Source organism: Podarcis erhardii, assembly GCF_964252035.2.
Source record: "Podarcis erhardii genome assembly, chromosome: 9".
Lineage (NCBI taxonomy): Eukaryota > Metazoa > Chordata > Lepidosauria > Squamata > Lacertidae > Podarcis > Podarcis erhardii.
The window spans coordinates 52,409,013-52,433,228 of record NC_138512.1 but is presented as its reverse complement, the minus strand read 5'-3'; the positions used below and the strand labels follow the sequence as shown (position 1 = coordinate 52,433,228).

Here is a 24,216-nt window from a genome sequence, read left to right as displayed (position 1 = left end):
ACATTCCAATCAGCAAGCCCAAGAGGCTCAGTGGTTTAGACCACAATGCCACCCGCTTCCATAAAAAGCAATTGTAACACTCGCTTGTCAAGTGTGGCCTCTTAAAGAGCTGTTGCGGCTTTTCTCTCTTCAATTGGTCACTTAATACATAGTTTCCTGGTTATCTATTTTGGCTTCTGCCCATTAAATTAGTTTCTTCCTGTTCACTCTTATGGCATTGGCATTCCTGAAGTGGCCATACATTAATCAATGAGTTAATTACTGGTTTCCTTTTTGCAGCTAGAACAATTGCTAATGATTCCCCTCCCTATTTTAAAATTCCAGCTGTTTAATAAACATTACACCACTTTGGATGCAGCATTCCAAAGAAGGGCTTACTAGGAGGAAGACCCCTGGAGTATCCCACAACAGCTAAGAATTGAACGTCTATTATAAGCATATAATTTATTTGCTCTACTAATTGTATAGTTCTACATTAAACATAATAAAATTTATCTATGGAATTTTTCTGGGAAAGGGACCATTAAGACCTTAATAACAAGAGGTACAGATGGTCAAAACAGATTTTTAAATATTCTTAACCCATTCCCTCAATAGAGTATGGTGAGAGTTCTATTGTTTTAAAAATGCCCAGTGTAATATAACAAACATATACTCAAAATAAGCTAAAATAACACCAAAGCTGCTTACTGTAAATTTGCTCAACACCACCCCCAGGGTAATTATCACCTTGTAAAGAATATCAGTTAAGAGACCATAGTCGAGGGGCAGTCCCCAAGAAGACCATAATTTCAAAACCCTCAAAATCCTGGGAACTGTAGTTCATTAAGAGTACAGGGAATCATGGCTTTGTGAGGGGCAAACTACAGTTCCCAGGGTTATTTGGTGGGGAGGATATGTCCTTTAAATATGCTCTAAATGGATGGTGTGCGTATGACCTTCATGTGACGTTGTTGATCAAATTCAACACACGAATTATACAATTAAAGTGAGTTCTTTGTTAAGCTTAAAGGGCTGAATCAAAACACAAGGATGGAAGCTGCCTTTAAGGGCTTCAGAGCTTTATCGGTCAACACAACAACTTGGAATTATATGGAATTATACACACCAAAAGCTGAAGTAGACACTGGAGTAATGGTATAAGACGCTTTCAGTGGGAAGGCATTAACTGGTGATTTATCTGAAGGTAAAGGCCAGTTTCATGACTAGTGAATATAAAATGGTCAATCGTGTGATGTCTAAAAGCATTTCATTTTTATTCAACACGAGAGGGTACTTCACAGGTCAGTTGCTCTAGGAAAGTGTAGAGGAACACTAAGTAGATTTCGTTATATAATTGTTGTGTGTTTATCAGTAGGATAGGCTTTCAGTCATTAAGCTATCACTCTAGAACTGCCCGTTTTTAAAGAATAAAGACAGACAGAGGCTGATTTGTTCATCTCCAAAACTATAGCTGCATGATAACTGGGTACAGCTTGCTTGGGATATCTGAGAAACTACTTCCCATTTCATTCCTCTGGAACAACTCACTATGAGATGTCAAGTATGGAGTATGCTGTCTTATCAAGCAACAATAGCTACAAAAAAGCAAGCATAACCACTTTAACATGGTAAAACTAGCTGTATGCAAATAATCAAGTGTTCCTTTAGCCTGAGCATGGACAGAAGCAGTGTGTAAAATGGAAATTTAGGACTGTCATTTCTAGCAATCTGCATTAAAAATCATGCGACTGTGATATAGGACTTTATCCTCACCCCCCACCCAAAGTGAAAATTGTTTTTTCAGTGCAGACAACTCTGCAGAATCTTAAGTGCAGTCTTTGTTGAACACTAACTTCAGCTATTAGGCAGTATACAAGCATGGTTTTATCTTTCAGCAAAGGATTAGTCCATTCCAGTCCCATCAAATATAGTCTTTGCCATCCATATATTTAATTGACCGTATTTTAAAAATATCTTTCTTCTAAATTATAATGTGGAGATTATCATTCTCAAACGTCATGATGGGACAAGCTGTACAACTATGAAGAAGTGTTCTATCAAATATTTCAACAAGCTGTGGAAGAGATACACACACTGTTGTGGTGCGTGCGGCAGAATCCTTTCTGTTCTCTTCTTTCGCCAGGAAGATATGAGTGGCTGGAGTGTTTGCTTCTATAAATAGTTACTTTATGTCAGTTAGATGCCAATCTTTTTGGAGAGGGTCAGTCCCCAGTTTGTCTTGGTACAAGGCATCATGCAGACCCAAGAACAAGCATAGAAATCACTCCGGACCGGATAGGTCATCCCCATTCATCACAAACTCCATAAACTTCACCCAAAGCATCAGGATCACTGTTCTCCAGAACAATAAGGTAAGTGTATTGTTTCCTGAAATAATCTGACATTGGTTGTCCTATGAGCCGGCCACTTCTAAACTTACGAACAGTAAATGGACAACATACAATTTCTTGCACTTGTTTTGCAATGCTTATTTCTCTAGATGGTTGCTGAATAACATGCACTAGCTCAAAGATTTGACTATTTCATCAATTTTTGGAGGGTTTGTAAAAGATGTGGTGTTTCAGAGGCTGCAGGTAGGAAAATAACACTGAAGTCATTCATGGATGGGTATATAACTATACAGTGGTACCTTAGGTTACATACGCTTCAGGTTACAGACTCTGTTAACCCAGAAATAGTACCTCGGGTTAAGAACTTTGCTTCAGGGTGAGAACAGAAATCGTGCTCCGGTAGCAGGAGGCCCCATTAGCTAAAGTGGTGCTTCAGGTTAAGAACAGTTTCAGGTTACGAACGGACCTCTGAAACAAATTAAGTACTTAACCCAAGGTACCACTGTATATACAATATGGAAGCTGAAGGAGGCTTGCCCATCCTTGTGAAGATAAGCAGGCATGCGAAGAGGTAAGAAGGCCCGTGTCACTGTGTCACATAGTTCGCTTTGTACATTCAAGAAACAGCTGACTCATTGGGGCTTCATATGCAGTGTTAGCACAACATGCATCTTTTCCTCTGGGTGCAAGAAACAGTTCCCGATAGCTGAAGTGAAAAACGCAGAATATTATTCAGCTCCTGAGGCCATTACTGAATAGCATCAAAATGTCTCTTTCCCTTCTCCTTCTAGTAAGAAAATTGCACCGGACTATTACAATGCTCTCACATTCTGACATGGTCAAAGAGAGGAGGCAGCAAGCATCCGCCATCATGAAAGAAATCCAGAGAAATGGTATAGCGTTAAATTCCTGTTATGACTGTATGTCCCTTGTCACTCTCTAACCTTTCTTTTTAATCTTATAGCATTAACTTTCTTACAGCTTTGCCTCTGGGTGTGCTGCCATAAATAATCTCATGGGGCTATCATGCTGCCTATGGTAACTAATCCTTTTGTAGTTGCCTCTTTTCATTTGAAAGCTATTTTCAGATGAACAACTGTTGTGGAGGAATGAAGTAATCTAACAGCTGATGTACATTCTGCCTGGGATTGACTTTCGGAATATTATTTGGGGAGGGGGGTTAATATGTCTGGATTCCCTATTACAGAACTATTCACGCAGGGAAGATGTATCTCTCCTCAGTTTTAGAGCTGTCTTTTGTATTTTCAAAAATTGCAACAAAAAAACCCCCCACAAGGATATTTGTAATATACGCTGTGTTTCAATTTCCGCCTCCACCCACTCAAAGCTGTCTGTAGTCTTATCCAACCATTCAAGGCACAGTTCCCAACTAATCTCTGTTAAGAAATGTTTTGCATTAGGGTTTTTTGCCATCTTTGGAGGAGAATTCTGACAGGCTTGTTTGACGGATCTACATTTCCACAAGAAGCAGTAGGAAATATGGCTTACTATAGAGATGACCAAACCAGTGGAACTAAGCAGCCTTCATCTGAAGACCAGTACTGAGGGTAGGCCCCCAGATCATACCACCCTCTTCTCTTCACCAACCCCAAATGCTGAATCTCACATCTAAACACCCAAACATTCTTCAGTCAGTTTATGCACACATACTCACTCACATGCAAAACCAGGCTGTTCTTATCTAGTGGCTACATAAGATTTTCCCCTGCCTCTTCCAGAAATGTCACTTGTCTGTCATTTTGTTGGATGGGTTTGCTGTCTGATGTTTCTCTATTAGAAACCAGGGCATATACACCCATAGCTCTATGGCTCCCAGTTCTTCTAGTACACCCTGATTTATATTATTATTATTATTATTATTATTATTATTATTTGAAATGTCACTATTAGTTTTAGTTTTTTGGAGTAAGATGATGTGTGATCATAAACTTTAATAATCACATGTCAGCTAAATGTGAAAAAAGTGTTTCCTGAAATGGTCAAGAATGCTGCATTTTGAAGTTAATATTACAAAAATCTGCTTGACTAGGCATTCCCCCACTGGCTTGTTTGTGATATCATAAGCCCTGTTAGAGAGCAGGAGAAAATCCAGTGACCTGCCTTTTCAGGAGACTCAGCCAAAGCCTGTTTCTATCTCAAGGGCTGGTCTGTTTTCAGATTGTTCCTTCCCTCATACCAGTGTAAGCTGGCAGGGAGATGGATTTTGCAAAAGTTTTCCAAAGACTTCAAGTGTCCTGTGGTTAATTTATTTCCTGGTTTCATCGTATGTTAGGGCAGTGCCATATGGCCCCATTTCTGAATGTATTTCCATTCAGCCCAGATAGGATATGCACAAGGGAAAGTGGTCATTTGAATACCATATTCTCAGATCCTCGCTTGCACTGTCTGTGGACTGGAAACAGAACCTAAAACTAGTAATGACATGAATCCAGAAATTGTAAAACACAGCTCTGAAGTTCCCCTTGAATCTGCAAACTGAAGGCAGATAGACACATACTTCATAGAGACTCCCATTGCATAATTTTTCTCCCTCATACTAGGGCTGCCACCATTTAACCTGGCATCCTATGGACATAGCTGTCAACTTTTCCCTTTTCTTGTGAGGATCCTATTCGGAATAAGGGAATTTCCCTTTAAAAAGGGGAAAAGTTGACAGCTATGCTTATGGACAGTCGGCCATTTCATGCATCCATGGATCAAAACAATTAGGCCATCAAGAGGTTTGCTGTGACCACAGCAAAAGCATGTGCAGCTAGTTACACGGTGTTAATTATTTTAATTATTAAATACTAAACTTGAAATGGGATCATAGTGCCTAAGAGTTATTACAGCCCCTTATTAGCTCACATAGGAATTTTATTTTCAGAAAGGGTATGACAACACATCTATTTCTACATGGGGTGGGGAAGTATCCTTATTCATTCTCTCGCTTTTAAAGTGTTGTTGCTCTCTGGTGCTGCAAAACACATAGGTCCAAATTCAAAAGCTTCCCTTTCTCTAGTGGAAAGAGTCATCAGTGAAAGGAAGCGATCCAAGCCATAATTTTGTAATGAAAGGCAGAACACATTGAAGTTTCTTCAGATCACATAATCATAGAATTGTAGGGCTGGAAAGGAATATGAGAGTCATCTAGTCCAAACCTCTGCAACGTAGGAACTTTTTTGCCCAACGTGGGGGCCTAAACCCACAACTTTGAGATTCAGAGCCTCATGCTCTACTGACTGAGCTATAATTCAACCATAAATACCCTAGTTCTGTCCCTTTAATCTGATGAGCAGATATAATAGTAATAATAATAATAATAATAATAATAATAATGGTGGAAATTTGGTTTTATTATTTAATAATGGAGAAAACATTATTTTAAAAAAAATAGGGAAAAGGACATCTTAAACACTTTTAATTTGAAACTTTCTTTTTTTAATTAAGTAATTTCACCAATCAAATCACCCTGTCCAATGTGCTTCAGTAAGTCCATGTGTTGTGTTTAGGAGCCAGATGTAAAATATTATAATAAGCCCAGAAAGCCACATTTTCTGGTATCTGTTGACTGGCTTTTTCCTTTATATTATATTATTTCCTTTTTATTGTATTATTTCCTTTATATGCACTAAATCATTTTGTTTCACATAGGAAGTGCTGTAAGCTCTCCAGAGAAAGATAAATTCATCCCCTCTCTGGAAGAATCTGCATTTCCCACCATAAACTTCATCTTTCCCCCATCATACAAATTTGTGTTCATAAACAACATAGTGTGACGTTTATGGCAGTGTAAACTGCATTAGACCTGAAGAATTGTTTAATTAACTGTACAATTCTGTATAAGTCTACTCAGAAATGAGCCTGTTTGAGTTCAAAAGGACTTTCCTGGGAGTAGGGATGGGGAAGAAATTTGATGCAGTTTGCTTTTAAAGATGAACTTCCTTAATTTACACCTTCCAGAACAATATGGGAACCGGAACACAACTAACCTTCAAAATCTTCACTTTTTTGAATTTTGTAATGCAATTCCCCAGCCAAGTAATGTGTAAAATAAAAATAAAAATGCATATACTAGGGTAAAGTGTGCATAAAAATGGGTACAATAGTAAAAAGAAAAATCACACAAAATGCATTACTGTATATAAATGCAAAAATTAAAACACTAAGGAAAATTGCATACAAAAATGTGTATTTTAGAATAAATTCAAAACAAAATGCTGATAAATTTCCATGACGACATAACATCCCTGCCCCCCACCACCCACAAAATGTTGTGGAAATGTAGAGGGCTGAAGTTTCTATTGGAAAAATTAGAAATGTAGAGAAACGAAAATGGACAAATCCACCCATTCTTACCTGGGAGTAAGTCCCAGGTATGTGTGCCTAGAACTGCCAATTAAATTGAACAAGTCCATTGATTTGACTGGGTCTGCTGCTCCATGGCTGACAGAAGTCGGTAGGAATCCTTGTATTTTGGGTTTTCATGTGAATTTCCTATATGAGATTGGCTTCCTCTTGTCTCCACCTTTTCTTTTCTTCTCCTCATCCTCTTTGCACTTAGCTAACATCAGACAAGATCTATGCACAGCTTAATTGAAACAGACTGCAGAATTATGTTTTAATTGACAGAAGGCTCAAATTAATCTTACACTTAACATTTCTGGGAAGCTGCCTAGACACACAAAGTGTTTTAAATCCTCACTTGAAACATGAGATGACTAATGAAAGTTCTGGAGCAGAAAGGCCGAGAGAAGCATGTGTTTGAGGGATTAATCAAGTTCAAATATATAACGTTCACTAGCAAGCGATGTACAAGAGGTCAGTCTGTAAAAGCCAGCAAACCCTGTTTTATTAAGACAAGAGAAGTTGTGCAGTGCAATCTCAAGCATGTTTATTCCAGGGTACACCCCACAAAGTTCAGTAGGCACTTTAATCCCTAGTAAGTGTGTTTAGGATTACAGCCTAAAGCAGTGAGCCCAGACCTACCGGTAAATCAAAATGCCATTTTGAAATCTGAAAGTATTTTTGATTTTCAGTTGGAATAAGTTGATTATGGTACAGAAAGAGAATATTATCCAGAAGTATACATATCTCTCATGTATGTATCTCTCGTGGTTTAGCAGATGAATTCTAATGTGCCAATGCTTTATTTGCTGTAATCTTATGATATGATGTTACAAATAACCTTGGGGAATTTTGCTGTAGGATTTTATTCGTTAGTTATTTTGATGGTGTAAATGTAAATTCTTATGCTTAAGGCTAGCATGAGCACAGATTCTTAAAGAAAAACAAATATGCAACTGACTGCTACCAGTTCTTTTGAAATCTCTTGTCCTCAACCCTGTGCACATCTACACGGAAGTAAATCCTACTGAGTTCAGTGGGATATACTGACAAATAAACACACATAGGACTGCAGCATTTTTTAACAAATATGATGGTTCAATTTAGTTTTCCAACTATAGTCAAGCTGTTTGAATGAATGCTTGGTTCTTATTCATAGTGGCTTCAATCACCAACTCCAACCCAGAAAGTCAGGGATTGCTGTTGATGTAACAACACTTGCACATGCATTTTCCCAGTTCCATATGCCAGCTTATCACCCAGCTCTTTGTCAGTGGCAAGTAAGAATTTTCTCCAGGTGGCCAGGCAGGGAAATTTCTTTCTATGAGAAATCAGTCATTTGAGGAATGAGGGAGGACTGTGGATATGCCACAAATGACTTGTGTTGGTATGTATAGGCAGACAAGCTAGTAGAATGTTTTGTGAGCTACTGACTTCTCTGAACTTATTTCTAAATCTGTGATCAGCATTCATAGCTCTTACAATACTGGTCAACTGTTAGGCAGTCAGGATGGGTAAGGAGATTGGCTCTGGTTCTGGTTTCACTTGCCTGAAAGCTGATCTGGGGATTACTGTATTTTTCCGTCTATAAGACGCTCCCATGTATAAGATTCCCCCTATTTTGGGGGACTCAGATTTAAGAAAATGGGGGGAAGATGTATCCATGTATGACACCCCCTAATTTTTGACATTATTTTTTTTAGGGGGGGGGACCTAGTCTTATACACGGAAAAATACGGTAAATGAGGGGAGAACTGTGTACACCACTTTAAGATCCTTGGAGAAAAAGGTGGGATATAAAGGCTATAAATAAATAAATCAGTCCATCTAGAGAGCAACATGTGCTGTATGGTCTGCAAGGGAAGCAAAAGTCACTCACTTGCACCCTGCATACAGAATGTAGTTAAATGTTGAGCTTTTGCACTGTTAGGCAGCAGAGACAATACATTACCCTTCATTGTTGTTTCAGCACTCTGAGAATTGCTCCCTGCAAGTTTCATAACACCACATTAATTAACACAGCTTATTAACCTTCTTCATGCTACACAGGATGTCCTGCTGTTGTTTTTGAGGTCTGAACTTACCCAACTCAAAACACATTTTCTGAGTTTTTGTTCATTGCTATTTACATTTGAAAGAGGACTGCCAGACTAAAACCACACTTACTTTCTGGAAGATTCATTTTGAGTTTCTCCCACTTTCCTGTGGAAAATACCAACTGGCTGGCTGGCCAGGGAAAAACATTTGGGGATAATTCAAGATTCATGAGACAGAAATTTAAAAATAAAGAGGATTTGTCTGTGGAAAAATAGTATTTCCTCCTATAAAATAAAATGGCAGAGACCCTGGTCCCATAGTTTTATGTAGCTGAGAGGTGGTACATAAAAGAGCTTTTCTCCGATAGAGCTCTGATTGCATTCTTTGACTGGGAGGTGGGAAAACTCAGTCCATATTTTCTAGATCTGGCGTCCCCAATATGGCACCAATGGGTACCCTCAGAGACACCCGCTTGCAACCTGCCAAAGCCTTCTGGGCCTCCCATAACAGTGTAGAAACTGGATGTCCCAGGTCAAGTATCATCCAGTCAAAGTTAAGTGCTTTGAGGACTCATACATATCAGTGGACACAATTAATGTCAGCAGTGGACTGAGATATTCAGATAAACAAAAAATCAATTGAGTGCTCCTCATTGGCTACCCACATGACTCCAGAAAACCCACAAGTCAATCCAATCCAAATCTTTATTATTGTCATAGCATGAAGGCAATAGCTCCCCACCCTAACTGTTGCTTTGTGGTAACTGGAATTCAGTGGGATCTATATTATTCTATAGTAAGAGCTGTTTGACCGTGTAACAAACTTCTACGAGAGGTGGTGGACGGTTTCTTTGGTGGTTTTTAAGCAGAGGTTGGATGGCCACCTGTCATGTATTATTTAGTTGAAATACATGCATTGCAGGTGGTTGGACTAGATGACCCTCAGGGTCCCTTCCCATGCTACAATTCTATTATCCTGCCTCTGAACATGGAGATTCTATGGACCAATGCCACACGAAGGTGTCCAGTTGTCATCAGTGCACCACTGATAATACTTTTCTGGAGCCCAGAGACCACTGAGTGACTCAGTCCCTGCCATTTTCCCCTCATGGTTTGCATGTGTGGGCTGTGTATCCTAGCATCCCATGCATCCTATCAACATGAATCTTTGGTTTAATCTAGACTACATATGTTGGTTTCATGAATTTATTAAGTGAGAATTGCTGTATGGAAGTACAGTAACAGCCTTTTCTCTCCCAAATCCCCATTGGGTTTCTGTGGCAAGTAAAAACCCTTTGCACGTTCTCATGATGTCTATGGGTGAAAAAGTCCACTGATGGTCTCTTGCTTAAGGGATCACACCCAGCTTTGCTTTGCCTCTGTTGAACCCTCCCACTGAAATCAACAGAAGTTACTAGAGCTTAACTTTAGCTGAATCATACCAATTACCTGGAAGAATTTTTCTAAGAAATGTGTACTTATATTATTTTGCAGAATCACCTGGAATAGACCTTGGAAAAAAGGTCAGTATCCCCAGGGACATCATGTTGGAAGAGTTGTCATTGTTAAGTAACAGAGGAGCGCGGCTATTCAAGATGCGCCAACGGAGATCTGACAAATACACATATGAAAATCTTCACTTTTTATCCAGCAAGCCAAGAAATGTGAGTATTTTATACTCTGTCACCTTTTCGTGTGCATGTCTGGCCTGCACAATTAGTGACTCATCAAAGTGAATCTCAAGGGGCAAGAACAAGAATCTCAAGGGGCTTAAAAAGGTCTGTCTGCCGTTCATTCTGTTTAATAGCTAGAAGTACTACAGTCCTGAATAATAGATGTAAAACAAGATACTACTATCATAAGCCACTGCAGACAAGGGATAAAGCAATCTGATTTCAGCATGGAAGGACAGGATATGAGGTAGCAGAGAACAGTTAAGAGCCCAGAAACTCTGATAGCAAAGGGCAGAAGGAAGTAGACTAGAATAAAAGGTGAGAACACTAAATCACAAAAAAACAAGCATATGCTGTCCTTGGTCCTTTGGGAAGAAGGCAGGGTATTATTAATAATAATAATAATAATAATAATAATAATAATAATAATAATATAGAAGCAAGGGCAAGAGATAGGAACCATGCAGATAGGAAGAAATAGCAATGGATACGTCAAAAATATGACAAATTTTTATTATTGTTGAAAGGCTACCAAGCAAAGCCTCATACAAAAAAATTAGATTGCAGACAGGTCCTGCACCCAGTTTGCAGTCCAAAAGGCAAAATAAGATTGTGAAAGGAAGGGGTATAATAGGAAAAGAACCGGAACTGAAATGAGATAAGAAGCAAAAACCAGAGAAAACAACAAATATTCAGGTGTAGTTTAAAATGAAAAAAAAAATAATGATGGAGGTGTTCTGACATCAGGAGGCAGGGCATTCCAGAGATAAGGAACAAAAAGAGGAAAGGGGTACAAATAAGAGATAAGATTTTGCGGTTGACAAGAAGCAAAGTACTACTAGGACATAAAGAATGAGGACTAGAGCTATGCAATCAGAAAGATAAGAAGCAGGAGTTTTGAGATATTTATAAACTACTAAAGGAAGATTAGATTGGGTCTTATAAGAAAATGGAAGAGCAGAAAGAAGAAGAGAAGAATGGGTAAACTTAGGGTACAAGACAAACTAAATGTGTTGTGGAACCTAAAATAGGAGGAAAGAAAAGTGACTGAAGATCATTATCTTATGCCAGAGAGCATTATAATGATCAAATCTAGACAGTATAAGGGTATTAAACAGGGTCCGTACAGTATCAATTGAAACAAAAAGTGAAACTGACACGCCGGTTTATCTGTCCAAAAGCCACAATTCCACAACACAATGGGTATTGCATTGTGAAAAGAACCTTAGAAAATGAGACAAAAGTGCTAATATCATAATGAGGGAAACAAGCACAATGTTTCCCCATGTCTGAATGCACCCTTAGACTTAGGGGGCTACAGAGGCAATCTAAGAACTGGAAAGGACAGCATACCAGGACTCAAAAAGATGGACTCAATCTTTTGCTGTCAGTTGAAATGCATTGACGTGGTGTAGCTTACAGTTCTCGTTGCCAGATATATGGGAAACGATCATCACTCACAAGTGGCAAAGCACCAAGTTATTCAGGTCAGTTCAAACAAATGCCAGTAAAAACATCTCTGCATTCCAGAGAGACAAAGGGGTTGCTTTGCTGCCTTTTTTAGGTGGAAGCTATTTTAGAAAACTAGCTTAACACTCTGTGCATAAACTGCTATATTTCACCCCCTCAGTCCTTATTGTTTTACCTCCAAAACCCATATCATAACTACATGCACTAGCCTAGGGATTCTAAAGCTGGAATCCACAGTATACTTAAGCCACATCCATACCATACATTTAAAGCAGTACAAGTATTATGCCACTTTCAGTCACCATGGCTTCCCCACAAAGAAATGGGAACTGTAGTTTGGTAAGGGTGCTGAGAGTTGTTACTATTTTTTTAATGGTTTCCTTTGCAGTAGATGCATTGAAAGGGGCTGCACTAGATGACCCTCTAGGGCTATTCAGACCACATTTCTATGATGCTATGGTATATAAATATTTTTTTTAAAAAAAATAAAAATAGGACACTCCTGTTTCCCTCACAGAGCTACAGTTCCCATTGTGGTTTAACAATCAACTCTTCACAAACTACAGTTCCCAGATCCCTTTGAGGAAGCCATGACTGTTAAAGTGTTAAAGACAAAGGCTTTAAATGTATGGTGCAGATGTTGCCCTGCTGGGTAACCAGGGGGTAAATTGCATTAAAACACACTATTTTGAGTAAACATGGAAACAACTGCATTGTAAATCTAGTGCTATGTCAAGGCTCCTATGGGTGGACAAAATCTGTTTGAATTTCTCAGTCGAGGACTCTTGTTTTAAAGCCTTGTTGGTATTTCTCTCTCTCTCTCCCCCCCCCCCCATACCTACAAAAAATTGTCCTCAAAGGCAGCCTATACTTACAAACCTTTTCATTTCAATGTCATGGCTAAAATAAGGTTCTGACTTTTTAGAGCGCTCTAATTCTATGTTAAAGAAACAATGATTAAGGCTTCGGATGCAGCCATGGAACTAATGACCCAGCAGAAAGAATGGCTCACTCCAGCCTGTCATTAATCTTTGTGAAGTGGCCTGCACTAAGGTTATTATTATGATTACAAATTGAGGTGTCATTGCGGGAATTCTTTATGGATACTGCTTAGGGATAAAGCCAATATTTAGGTGTCCAAGTGAGGTAAGCATGACCAAACACAAAGGAAGATATAATTCCTTAACAGATGGGGAATTTCAGCTGCGTGGGGAGAGAGGGGAGGCTGCCAATCAAGCCAACAGGCAAATTCCATCTTGGAGGGATATTTCCATCCTAAATATTACAGCAGTTACTTATCCCCAATATTCTTTCATCACTCAGAAACGTCATTTGTTCTATGTGTGAGTCCTACTTGGTGGAAACCATCAGAGCCCTCTCAATTGCTGGAGCTATTAGACAGCTTTGTGACTAGATGTTTTATTAAATTCAAGGCCTTCTTAGAGAACTCTCTGACATCACAAAGGTGTTGCAGGAAATGTGCTAATGCATCTCCCAACGTATTTTTCTTTTGCTAAGACAAACAAGGAAGGGCAATTTGGGTCAGGACTGCTGCACTTGGGGAGGAGGGGCCATTCTAGAATACTTCCCCCTCCAAAGTTAATAGCAACTTTGTGGGGTGGAGTGCGTGTGTGTATGAATCAGGGTCATGGTGTCAAGGAAGGAAGGTTATAACCCCTCCCCCCCATTTTGTACCTGGATCCAAATTGAATCAGGGCACTTGAAGTAGTGAAGTTTCTGGAATAAGGTCTGTTTGTTTTGTTGGGGACAGTGAGTACATCATTTTAAAATTAGGGCACCATTTGACAGCCTTTGCTTCAGGAAAAAGGATATTTTAAGAGATAACTTGTTTCCCTAGAGCACAAGAGGCCTATCATTCCCAACTTGCCAGATACTTTCTATTCCAGCTTTAGAAAGCCAATTAATCTCTGTGGCATCTTCATCCCACAAGTCTAAAGCAAGAATAACACTTCAGCAGTTCAACAGGGTGCTTGTGAGTATGTGGTGCTCAGACAGCAGGATACGAAGCCCCCCCCCCCAAAAAAAAAGTGGTCAGGCCAAAAAAAAAAAAAAAAGAAGATGCTTGAACAAAGCATTTAGTGTATCAGTTTGCCAGTTAAGAAACGCCAAGGAACCAGGACACTGTTTTCAGCAGTCCTTTGGCGTCTCTGTTATGAACCTGATAGCTGTGCTATTTCTTATCATTCAAATGCAGCGCAGCGAGGTCATACAGTGCATTCAGTTGGATGCTAGCAGCATGGAGGCAGCTCAAGAGCATGCGCCAACAACACCTCCTAATACCCCTGATCCACGGAGTCCACCGAACCCCGAAACCCTTGCCCCAGGTAAGCCACCGTGGAATATCCCAGCCAGACAAACCTCTTATTTTTCGGGAAAAGTAAAAACAATCAAAATTCTTCCATAGAGGAGACCTACTGTGTGGTATCTTTAGTGGAAGCATAGATGAGTCACCTATGACCTCTGTGAGATGGCCAAGCCAAAAGGTACAAAAGTTACCACATGATAACTCCACTGTTTTCCAACACATAAATCTGCCATTAAACTTGATGGCATATCAGCAGCACAATATGAAGTAGTCCCATGTGAATCAAGGTTGATTTTTTTTGGTCTTGCATGAGGGTTATTCTCCCCAACCCTTTCATTCATAGTCCAGAGTGCAAAATAAGTCATTTGTATGTGCAATTCTTTTCAGCCCTTTTTATTGTATGATTTTAAATCACCTTGAAATGAAAAGCAATTGATACATGAAAAGCAATTCATAAAATAAATGGCATTAAAATAAATCATGTTCCATGTTGCCATCATAATAGCAGCAGTTACTGTTTGAGGTTAGAATAGGATTTACCTCTATACAATCTACAGCACTTGTTATGGAAATATAAATGCTCTGGTACAAAAGTTCAAGCTTGAAGCAGGAGGTTTGGTTTATTCTTCTGCATTTATTGTGCTAAAACCTGTGAAGGCCCCAATTCAGTGAGATTATATCTTTGAGTTACTATCTGTAGAATGTTGGCACAAAGTTCTTCGGCCTGGATCTACTAAATGTGTAGCTTCTTTATTTGAAACCAATCATAAATGAATAGATCTTATTAAAAAGGTCAGGGGAGGTCACACAAACAGAGTTATCTTATGCACAACAAAGCTCTGCAAATCTATCTGTCTGTTTTGGTTGTTAGGGGAAATCTTTCAGCAGATGCAGACTTGACCAATTATACAATATTTAGCATGAAAGAATGTTTGAAAGAAAACCCTTATACAAGAGTAAATAGGAGGACAATTTGGCTCTCTTTTACAAGAACATTTTATACAGTAGCAAGGACACGTGTTTCCTTTATCTAGAGGCACTGAGCGACAAAGAAGTCTTTTCTTTGTCTGCCCTTTTCAAAACAAGAACAGAGAGATTTATTGGGGCATAATTTGTAAACTGATCACAGCCTTTTTGCCACTTGTGCGACTGCCGCATAATGGATTCAGCACCATATTTATGTATAGATTTATTTAATTAAGGCTGGAATCCTACACAAACTTCCCGGAAAGTAAACTGCACAGTGAAACTTACACACAAGAAAGCACACATAAGAATCTGCTGTTATGATGTGTACATTGTACCAATTACATGCCCTCTTGGAAGCTTAATGTTAACTGGCCAAACACATGCTTAAATAGCTGGAGGCAACATGTCATCATAAACATTTTGAAAATTTGATCAGCTCGTGTTGAAATGGGCTTTCCCCTCTCTTATAGATGCCTGCATACCTTGCAAGGATGTGTAGATAAAAAGGAGTCAGTGCATTTTTTTTTAAAAAAAATGTTGTCTTGGCTTCCCTCCGTAGTTGTCTTTACTTATAGAATATTAGAGCTGGAAGGGACCCAAGGGACATCTAGTCCAACCCCCCACCACTATGCAGGAATTTCGGCTACTCATCACATACTGCACACTTATTTTCTTCTGAATCCCACGATGATTTCCTCTCTCTCTCCATTTCTTTCCCTATGCTTCAGGCAGGCTGCCTGTCTTTTAAATTTTATTTTTCAAATATATTCCAAGTTGATATGATTAGACATTTGTTTGGCACCTTATTATTATTTTAAAACCCTCAATAAGTTGTTTTTTTAAAAAAAAAAACTTTAAAAATTGCTCTGGGACGTGAAGAGCCAGTGGCTTCATGACATCACAGGAGCCAGCCAATCAGCTTTGTGCATACTGTAGTTGGTTTCTGCTGGAAACTAGCCAAACCTGCTTCTCCTAGTCTGGATCTTACAGGGCAGATTTTACATCTGAGCAATGTGATTTGAATGCGGTTCCACAACAGTTTGGCCACACTAGTTACATGTGTCTGTACATACACTTATTTATTTCCTTATGTAAATATCTGTAAGCCACATGTCCCTAACAAGTCCACCCAAAGTGGAGAACAAAATACAACCATAAAAATACAAACATATTATAATAAAAACTTTTTAAATTCCAGAAGCTACACCAAACAACAGTACAATAAAATATAATCCAGTCTTTTCCAGAGCCGCAGCAATAAAACAACAGCATGGCCCATAAAAGACATCAGTTAAGAGCCATTTGAAACAGGTGGGCTTTTTAAAGCCTTTAAAAAAACTTAAACTGATTACTTGATGTGTTTTGTAGTTTGCTTTGCCCCTGTGTGTTACAAAGTGAGATCACTGCAGGTAAATCTCCAGGTTTTACAGTGTATTTTGAATATGTATTAAATATGTCAGTGTTATAAAAAAAATTGTTTGAGCACATGAGATGAGAGTTTTCCACTCACAGTCTTCTACCTTTCTCTCCATCACCCAAGATATATTTGTCTAATACCGCCACAGCTGAAATTCTATTAAATCCTTAGACTTTTCTTGCCAGAGTTAATCCATTGTTTACAAAAGAATTTAGAAGAGCAGCATTGAGGATTGTGGCTGAAACCACAATCTTAATCAAATGATCTTTAAGTGACAATTAATGTAGAACCTTTTATGCGGTGCCTAGGGGAACATGGTGAGAATGAGTTGGGATGTTGTGTGAAACAGTTGGGAGGTTGCTGCTGCAAAATCCAAACACGGTGTATAATTTTCCTCTCGAAGGATATTCTGGACCACTGAAGACAATTCCTCCTGAGAGGTTCAACACTACGTCTGTGCCAAAGTACTATCAATCACCTTGGATTGAAGCCATCAGCAACGACCCAGAGCTGTTGGAGGCCTTATACCCCAAACTGTTTAAGCCTGAAGCAAAACCAGAGCTGCCTGACTTTAAGAGCTTTAACAGGTAATTTTGACCAATAAATAAATAAACAAACGCCAAGTTTTATAAGAGATGGATTTGTGTGGAAACTGTGGCTTGGAGCCTAAGACAAAAGAATGGAAGAAAGTTTGCAGAAAGAAAGTTTGCCTCCCCCCCTCACACTGCACCCCATCACACATAGTTCAAGGGGGGGCCCTAAGCCCCCAGAGAAGCTTCTGGGAGAACTGAAAACTTTTCTTCTGTATATTTAATTCCATTAATATATCTAGCCCCTCACCCTTTGATCCAGGATTGCACTAAATTCAGGAACTAACACGTATGTGTGCACTATCAGCCTTAGAATGAACAGAATAGGCTGTATCACATGCTGAGATTCCCCTACACTAGAGGTGCCACAACCACCATTTTGTCTGCCATGAGGCCAATGAGTAAGACCGGTTAAGATATTGGCACACATATTTTTATAGGCATTATATCCTCCCTCTATCTCTTGGTTTATAGATATGCAAATTGTGGTTTGGGAGTTGGGATCTAATCCCACAAAGATCTGAGGCAGGCGCAGTTGCCACACACGTTCCTCTCTGTCCCTTAAGGAATCTGAGAGCTCACAACGTCACTAGATAATCTTTAGTCAACAAGAAGCTGAATTTCTGCGCTTGTTTATACCTTTTTTTAAAAAAACCCACATTTTCAGACTTTTAAAAACCAGCAAAAAGCTGGTGAAATTCTTGTGAAAATAAAATCTAGGTACAGTACTGCATACAAAGAGCCGAGTGTGTTAACGGCAAGAGACAAACAGAGAAAGAAAATGTTTACGTTTCAAATGGTGTCCTTTGGCTTTTAGCAGAAGCTCTAGACATGTTGACATTGACTGGAAGTATTTTGGGAACATTTTTACAAAACACCCAGGCTGTGGCACATGCTTATTCAAACTTGATACAGTAATTTCATTTATTGAAACAGTGTGTGTGGTGTGTGTGTTTTTTTCCCTTTAATGAATAGCTTGCATTTAGTTCCAAGTGACTAACACAACACAAAAAATCCTTTCAGAAAGCCAAAAGGTAGCAGTCCATTGCTACAGAAAACAGGAAGCAGGCACTGCATGCCTTTAGCAGCTGGTCAAGACTAGTATTTCCATTCTGCAGAATCAAAGGAAGCAAATGTCTCAAAGTAAGGAGTGAGGTGGCTGGCAATTGGAGCCCTACCACACTGTACCTGGCATAGAGATAACCACAATCTGGTCCGCCTTTATCAGCAGGGAGCCTCTGATTCCTCCTGCAGCTGCCACCAACGTCTCTCATAGACTGCCAAGATCCACCCTCATTCAGAAGGCTGTGCAGTTGGGGGGAGAAACACATGGGCAGCGTAAAGTTGGGTAGCTGTTTCTTGCCACCTTGGATCCACGCAGTAGGATGAGGAAGGGGGAGAGGAAGATGCCATATATGGCAAAACCTGGTACTGGCTGTTCTTCCCGAGGATATGGTCTCTTCATAAAATGATGCAACAGATGCTGATGGAAGTGATCTCATAATTGCATAAGCCACAAATCAAGACAAAGGCTCCATTCAGATGTAACAAAACGATACGGCTTGTTGTTGTTACAAGACCAGGCTGGGGGTGAACCTTAAGCTCACGTACCCCCCTTCCCCACACAAACAAAGAAGCACAGTGGGGAGCAAGCAAGCCTGAGGCTTACCCTGACACACTCTCACAAGAACAAACCATGGTTTGCTACAGCTGAGTGTCCTGTGACACTTAAAGGCAAAGGGCACAGTACAGCTAATGTTGAACATGCCCGTCTATCTCCCATAGGGTCTAAGCTGGAGTGAAAAGTGTGTAACTGTGTTGTGCTGTAAGGCTGCCAACCTGACCACAGGTGGCCTCATTGAAGCCACTAAGATTTACCACATTGGCCTGAATGTAAGTCACACTTTCACCCCCAAATTCCAACTGTGAAAAGTTAAAGTGCAGCTTATATTCGTGACCTTACAGTATGCAGCCAGGAACGCGGGGCAAACAGTGACAGGAGCACGGCAAAGTAGCACCCACCCCACATGTAGTCCCCTGTCCTCTCCCCCAAGGCTGGGAAGGGAGAGCGCGAGGAGGGGAAAGGCCTCCAGCAACACAGCATGGCTCCCCCCCCCCCCCCCGCCAGCATGCAGTTTGGAGCAGCAAGGAATGAAGCGGCTTATATTGGGGTCTTTTTTCTCCCTCCCTCCAATTTTAAAGGTGCTGCTTATGTTCAGGTGCAGCTTATATTCAGGCCAATATGGTAATAAGCCTAGTTGTTCTCAAGACCCCAACTGCTCTGATATTATTTTACTGATAACCTGAGTCTTTCTGTGCAAGAGCCTACTTTGAAATCATGGAAATGGTGGGAGTAAAGAAGCCCAAAAAGACACTCAGAGCAAATTTGGGGCAGCGAGGGGAACATACCAAGCATACAGTTAAGGCAACCTAGCTGAAATTGTGGGAAACTGAAAGCAATGATTGGGGTGGGGTGAGAACAGGGCAAGTATTTTAAACAAAAGCAAGAACCCACAACTCCTTGCATATATTTCTTTCTGTCGGATTTCTACTCGGCTGAATATAAGAGTCCAACAACCAAATGCCTATTTTTAGGCTCTATACTCTCCAGTCATTATAAGTAATTAATCTGATTACTGTTTCGGGGAAAATGCAGAAAATGACATCACCTTCAAGAGACCCCAGTGATATAATAGTGACACCACTCTTTCAGTGAGTCAGGCCCTTCTGCTGGCGTTGTGTCACTGCAGGAAGAAATATTTCCAGGAATTGTAATTCTGGGTTTTTCACATCAGACACAGACTCATTCCTGATCATCGAACTGTGAAGGCCAACTCCCACTTCTGAACCTGTTTTTTTTTTAAAAAAAGCTTTACACCAGGAAAGCAATGTGTGTTTCTAATCAGCTGCTATTATTGACTTTAATAGAATGGGCTCAGATAAAAAGACTGAATTCAGCTGCAACATTCCCTCAGTTATCAGGCACTACCTTATTGGTGTAGTGTTCACATCCGGCTGTGACAATTCATAACAAACCTGGAATGGATTCAGAAGACAGCTAAAAGGATCCAAGAGACCTAGGAGGAAAATGTTATTTATTATTACTTCATTTATTTATTTTTGAAAAAACGTATGAGTCACAGTCTCTGCCACAATAGGACCCAAACCAATGCACAGCACCTCAAACAACAAAAGCCATAAAAGGCAGCATAAAACACACTAAAACTATAAAGCAGTCAAAACATACAAAGCAGTTGCTGAAATAAGGTCAAGATTATCTAAACCCGATAAGCAGCATCAGCAGAAAAAAGTAAATAAACTATGTAATCCTAAATGTTTGTTTAGAAATGTCTTACTGAATTCAATGGGACTTCCACTTAGGTGGGTATAGGATTGCAGACCAAGCAACTCAAAGGCCTGGAAACAACTTACAAAACAAAACAAACAAAACAAAACAAGAAGTGAGGAGATTATTCACTTGGCAGCAAAAAGAAATAAAAATTCAAGTGGATATTTGTGGGACAAGTGTTCCAGCATGTGGACACTGAATTTGACCCATCCTCTCTGAGAGAGAAACAAGATGTTACATTAATGATGAGAATACAATTAGTACACACCTTTGTTACATCAGCAGTAATTTTGGCAGAGCTTGATCACCTCAGAACTGTGCGGAATGTGGCGGGCACGTTCAGTGCTCTCTGTGCTGTGGTTCTGACAAAAGTTACTTTTCTGATATTTGTATGTCAAGGGAAACCCCCACTGGTGCCAGTGGGAGCTTCCCTTTAAATCCAAACAGCAGCATCAGAGACAAGATGTTGAGACTGCGGCAGGAAAGGATAAGGGTTAAACTCTTCATCCCCATGGACTGAAGGCTGCCCACCTCTCTCCACTGCTGCTATTTACATAACAACAAAAATACTTGTTAATGACATTCACACAATTAATAGATGCCTGGTTTGGCCCAGACAGAGGGTACAGGCATCATGTTGGCCATTATTATTATTATTATTATTATTATTATTACTACTACTACTACTACTACTACTACCCTGCCTTTTCCCTAATAGGAAACCTGTGTTATCCTTGACTTAAGGCACCTCAAAACTCTCTTGACTCATTGTTTTTAATTATGCAATGAATTGGGGAGGAAATTTCCTCCACCTTTATTATCATTTTTCTCAAGAAGGAAAACTATCCAAAAGAAGAACCCTTGGTGAGAAGTGAGACACCACAGAATGCCTGGATGTAACAAGAAGCAGGCTTGACCGGTTATGCCTCCGTCCCTTGTCAGTGAAGCAAAGATCCCCTCCTGAAATGGATTGTTTTCAAAGCACTAGAAGGAATCCAGTCCATCTGGATGTCGTTCTGTGTTACTGCACTGAACGCAGCAGCCCAACTCCTTAAGCTGCAAAACCATCTCCAGCAGGTTGCCATGTACTACATATGCGCCACAAGCTTTTAAGCCACTGATTCCACAATAGTAATTTATCCAAATCTGCATCCTTTTCTTCTATTGCAATGTAAAGTTGCTTTTCCCACACTGATTGCTTGGTAGCCATTGCTTTTTGCAAGAACTGCTAGACACTGTTGTTGACCATACCAAGAAGGGGAAAATGATGGGGGGGGGGGCAGAAATAAGGTACAAGAAATATAGTGGTGTTGAGGAAGGGCTGTAGAGCATGTGCTTTGCATGTGAAAGCTTCCAGGTTCAATCTCTAGCATCTCTATGCAAGGCTGGGAGAGATCCCTGTCTGAAATCTTGGAGACCCGCTGCCAGTCATTGTCGACATCGCTGAGCTAAATGGATCCATGATCTAATCCAGTACAGTGGTACCTCGGGTTACATATGCTTCAGGTTACATACGCTTCAGGTTACAGACTCTGTTAACCCAGAAATAGTGCTTCATGTTAAGCACTTTGCTTCAGGATGAGAACAGAAATGGTGCTCCAATGGTGCAGGAGCAGCAGGAGGCCCCATTAGCTAAAGTGGTGCTTCAGGTTAAGAACAGTTTCAGGTTAAGTGCGGACCTCCGGAACAAATTAAGTACTTAATCTGAGGTACCACTGTATCAGCCAGCTTCCCATGTTTCTATTAGAAGAAAAAAGTTAAAACTGGATGCCACCTCCTTCAAATGTTTTATCAGTTCACAAAGACCAACACTGGGGCTCTCTGGGCTAGATTTGAAACACAGGAACTGAACTGCATTTCATGAAACGCACAACAATGCTTGTGTTCTAACCTACAATTATATGTGATTAATCATTCCTGGTTGTTGTGTAACTGCATTGCATATGTATGGTCACCTGCTTTCGCAAGTCACAAAACTGGGAAATGAACCTAAGCTCAGGCTAATTTTTTGCTGTGCAAAAGACTGCACTTCTCTATTACAATCAACAAGCTTTATTATGCTGGGTTTTGATTGTATACAATGAGTCAGATTCAAATTACATGTTTTGCTTTCATAAAATGTAGGGCATTACAACTCCTTGACATCATCCAAATGATTGCTTCAGAAGATTTACTCTTGAACTTTAACTAATTAATTACTCTGCTCTTCTTTATGTTGATCCCTATCCAGAAAATGTGTATTCTGAACATTTGATCTAGTTGTAACACATTTTGTTTTTAAGAAGGTACTTCTTTTAACATTAGAAAGCTATTTCCTGACCTTTCAGAAATCTGCCTGTAATATCCAAGACTGAAGGTTACGAGGAACCAGACAGCTCATGTGTATATTTTTGGCAATGTCATTAGGAAACAATGACAATATGTTATGAAATAGAACTTACATATGAAGCTGTCTTAAAATGAGTCAAAGCATTGCTCCATCTAGACTAGGACTGTTGTCTCTGACCATTTCTAGTAAGAGATTACAGTGGTACCTCAGGTTACATATGCTTCAGGTTACAGACTCCGCTAACCCAGAAATAGTACCTTGGGTTAAGAACTTTGCTTCAGGATGAGAACAGAAATCGTGCTCTGGCAGCATGGCAGCAGAGGGAGGCCCCATTAGCTAAAGTGGTGCTTCAGGTTAAGAACAGTTTCAGGTTAAGAACGGACCTCCGGAACGAATGAAGTACTTAACCCAAGGTACCACTGTAATTACACACACCTTTGCACCAATGAGTTTCAACTACAGTATTAACTTGTCTAAAGCAATTCAGCTGAATTGTTCAAGGTTTTTCTGTAAGGTAGCATGCTTATTTCCATTCAAATCATCATTATTAGAGAGAATGGAATAGTAAATCCCTTACAGCTACAGTTCTTGCAGTGGTTTATTGTCTGATACACACTGAACTCTTGCTGCCTTCTCTCAGTGAAGTGGTTTGTTCCAGTGTTGCTAGACTTGATGAGATATCTGCATCACCTTGGTCAGCTCGCACTCCTTCTACCACAGTTCCACCCCAGGTGTAAAATGGGGATGCTAGTGCCCTACTTCAAAAGGTTGCCATGAGGATTAGTGAGATAATGCCTACCTACCTACTAAAAAGTACTACAGAGGAAACCAGTAACAAGTGCTTCAAAAGAAAAACCATATGAATGTTCTGAAATACCCCTTTTAATTGTAGGTTCAAAGCAGAGTGAGTATATGTTTTGATTCACCTTTCCTTTACTCTTGTCCCCGTCGTCCAGAGTTGCCACTCCTTTTGGTGGTTTTGAGAGAGCATCGAAACTGGTTAAGTTCAAGGTACCAGATTTCAACTTCCTCCTGCTAAATGATCCACGATTTATGGTCCTTGCCAATCCTCTTTCTACCAGGCGGTCTTTCAACAGGACTCCTAAAGGATGGACCTCTGAGAATATTCCCATAATGATAACTATACACCCTACAGAGGTAAATGGCGTTCCAGAAACAGATGATCTGTGAAGAGAGAGTGGAGCACTCAACACACATCAGAATCAGTCTGGTGATACTCTGATCTTTCAACATGTGCTACATCATTTTCTTATGCAGCTAAAATGTAATACCATCTGATGCTGTTAACAGTTTCTGAAGTTAAGTTTGTTCTACTAACACAAATAAAATAACTTGCCCATTACCTTTGAAAAACTA

At 39.9% G+C, this 24,216-nt stretch overlaps 1 protein-coding gene across 2 annotated transcripts; it reads left to right on the top strand.

Annotated features, from left to right (window-relative positions):
• Positions 1–2,188: 2,188 nt before the first annotated feature.
• Positions 2,189–24,216, top strand: MYOZ2 (myozenin 2). 2 transcript variants are annotated; one of them, XM_081877336.1, is made up of 6 exons: positions 2,189–2,354; positions 3,125–3,226; positions 10,211–10,380; positions 14,075–14,204; positions 16,975–17,158; positions 23,796–24,216. In XM_081877336.1, exons 2-6 carry the CDS (start codon positions 3,151–3,153, stop codon positions 24,028–24,030), a joined length of 795 nt encoding a protein of 264 aa, XP_081733462.1. In that variant the 5' UTR covers positions 2,189–2,354; positions 3,125–3,150; the 3' UTR covers positions 24,031–24,216. The 2 variants fall into 2 exon arrangements, with proteins under 2 accessions (XP_081733462.1, XP_081733463.1); XM_081877337.1 differs by lacking the exon at positions 2,189–2,354 and adding an exon at positions 3,755–3,901 and having other exon boundaries at positions 3,144–3,226.

Bases quoted from the DNA above. Each gene is read 5' to 3' on its own strand.
- MYOZ2 (XM_081877336.1), top strand. From the start codon at position 3,151: ATGCTCTCACATTCTGACATGGTCAAAGAGAGGAGGCAGCAAGCATCC. The intron at 10,381-14,074 runs GTGAGTATTTTA...ATTCAAATGCAG, and splicing joins TATCCAGCAAGCCAAGAAAT to CGCAGCGAGGTCATACAGTG. The intron at 17,159-23,795 runs GTAATTTTGACC...CCCGTCGTCCAG, and splicing joins GACTTTAAGAGCTTTAACAG to AGTTGCCACTCCTTTTGGTG.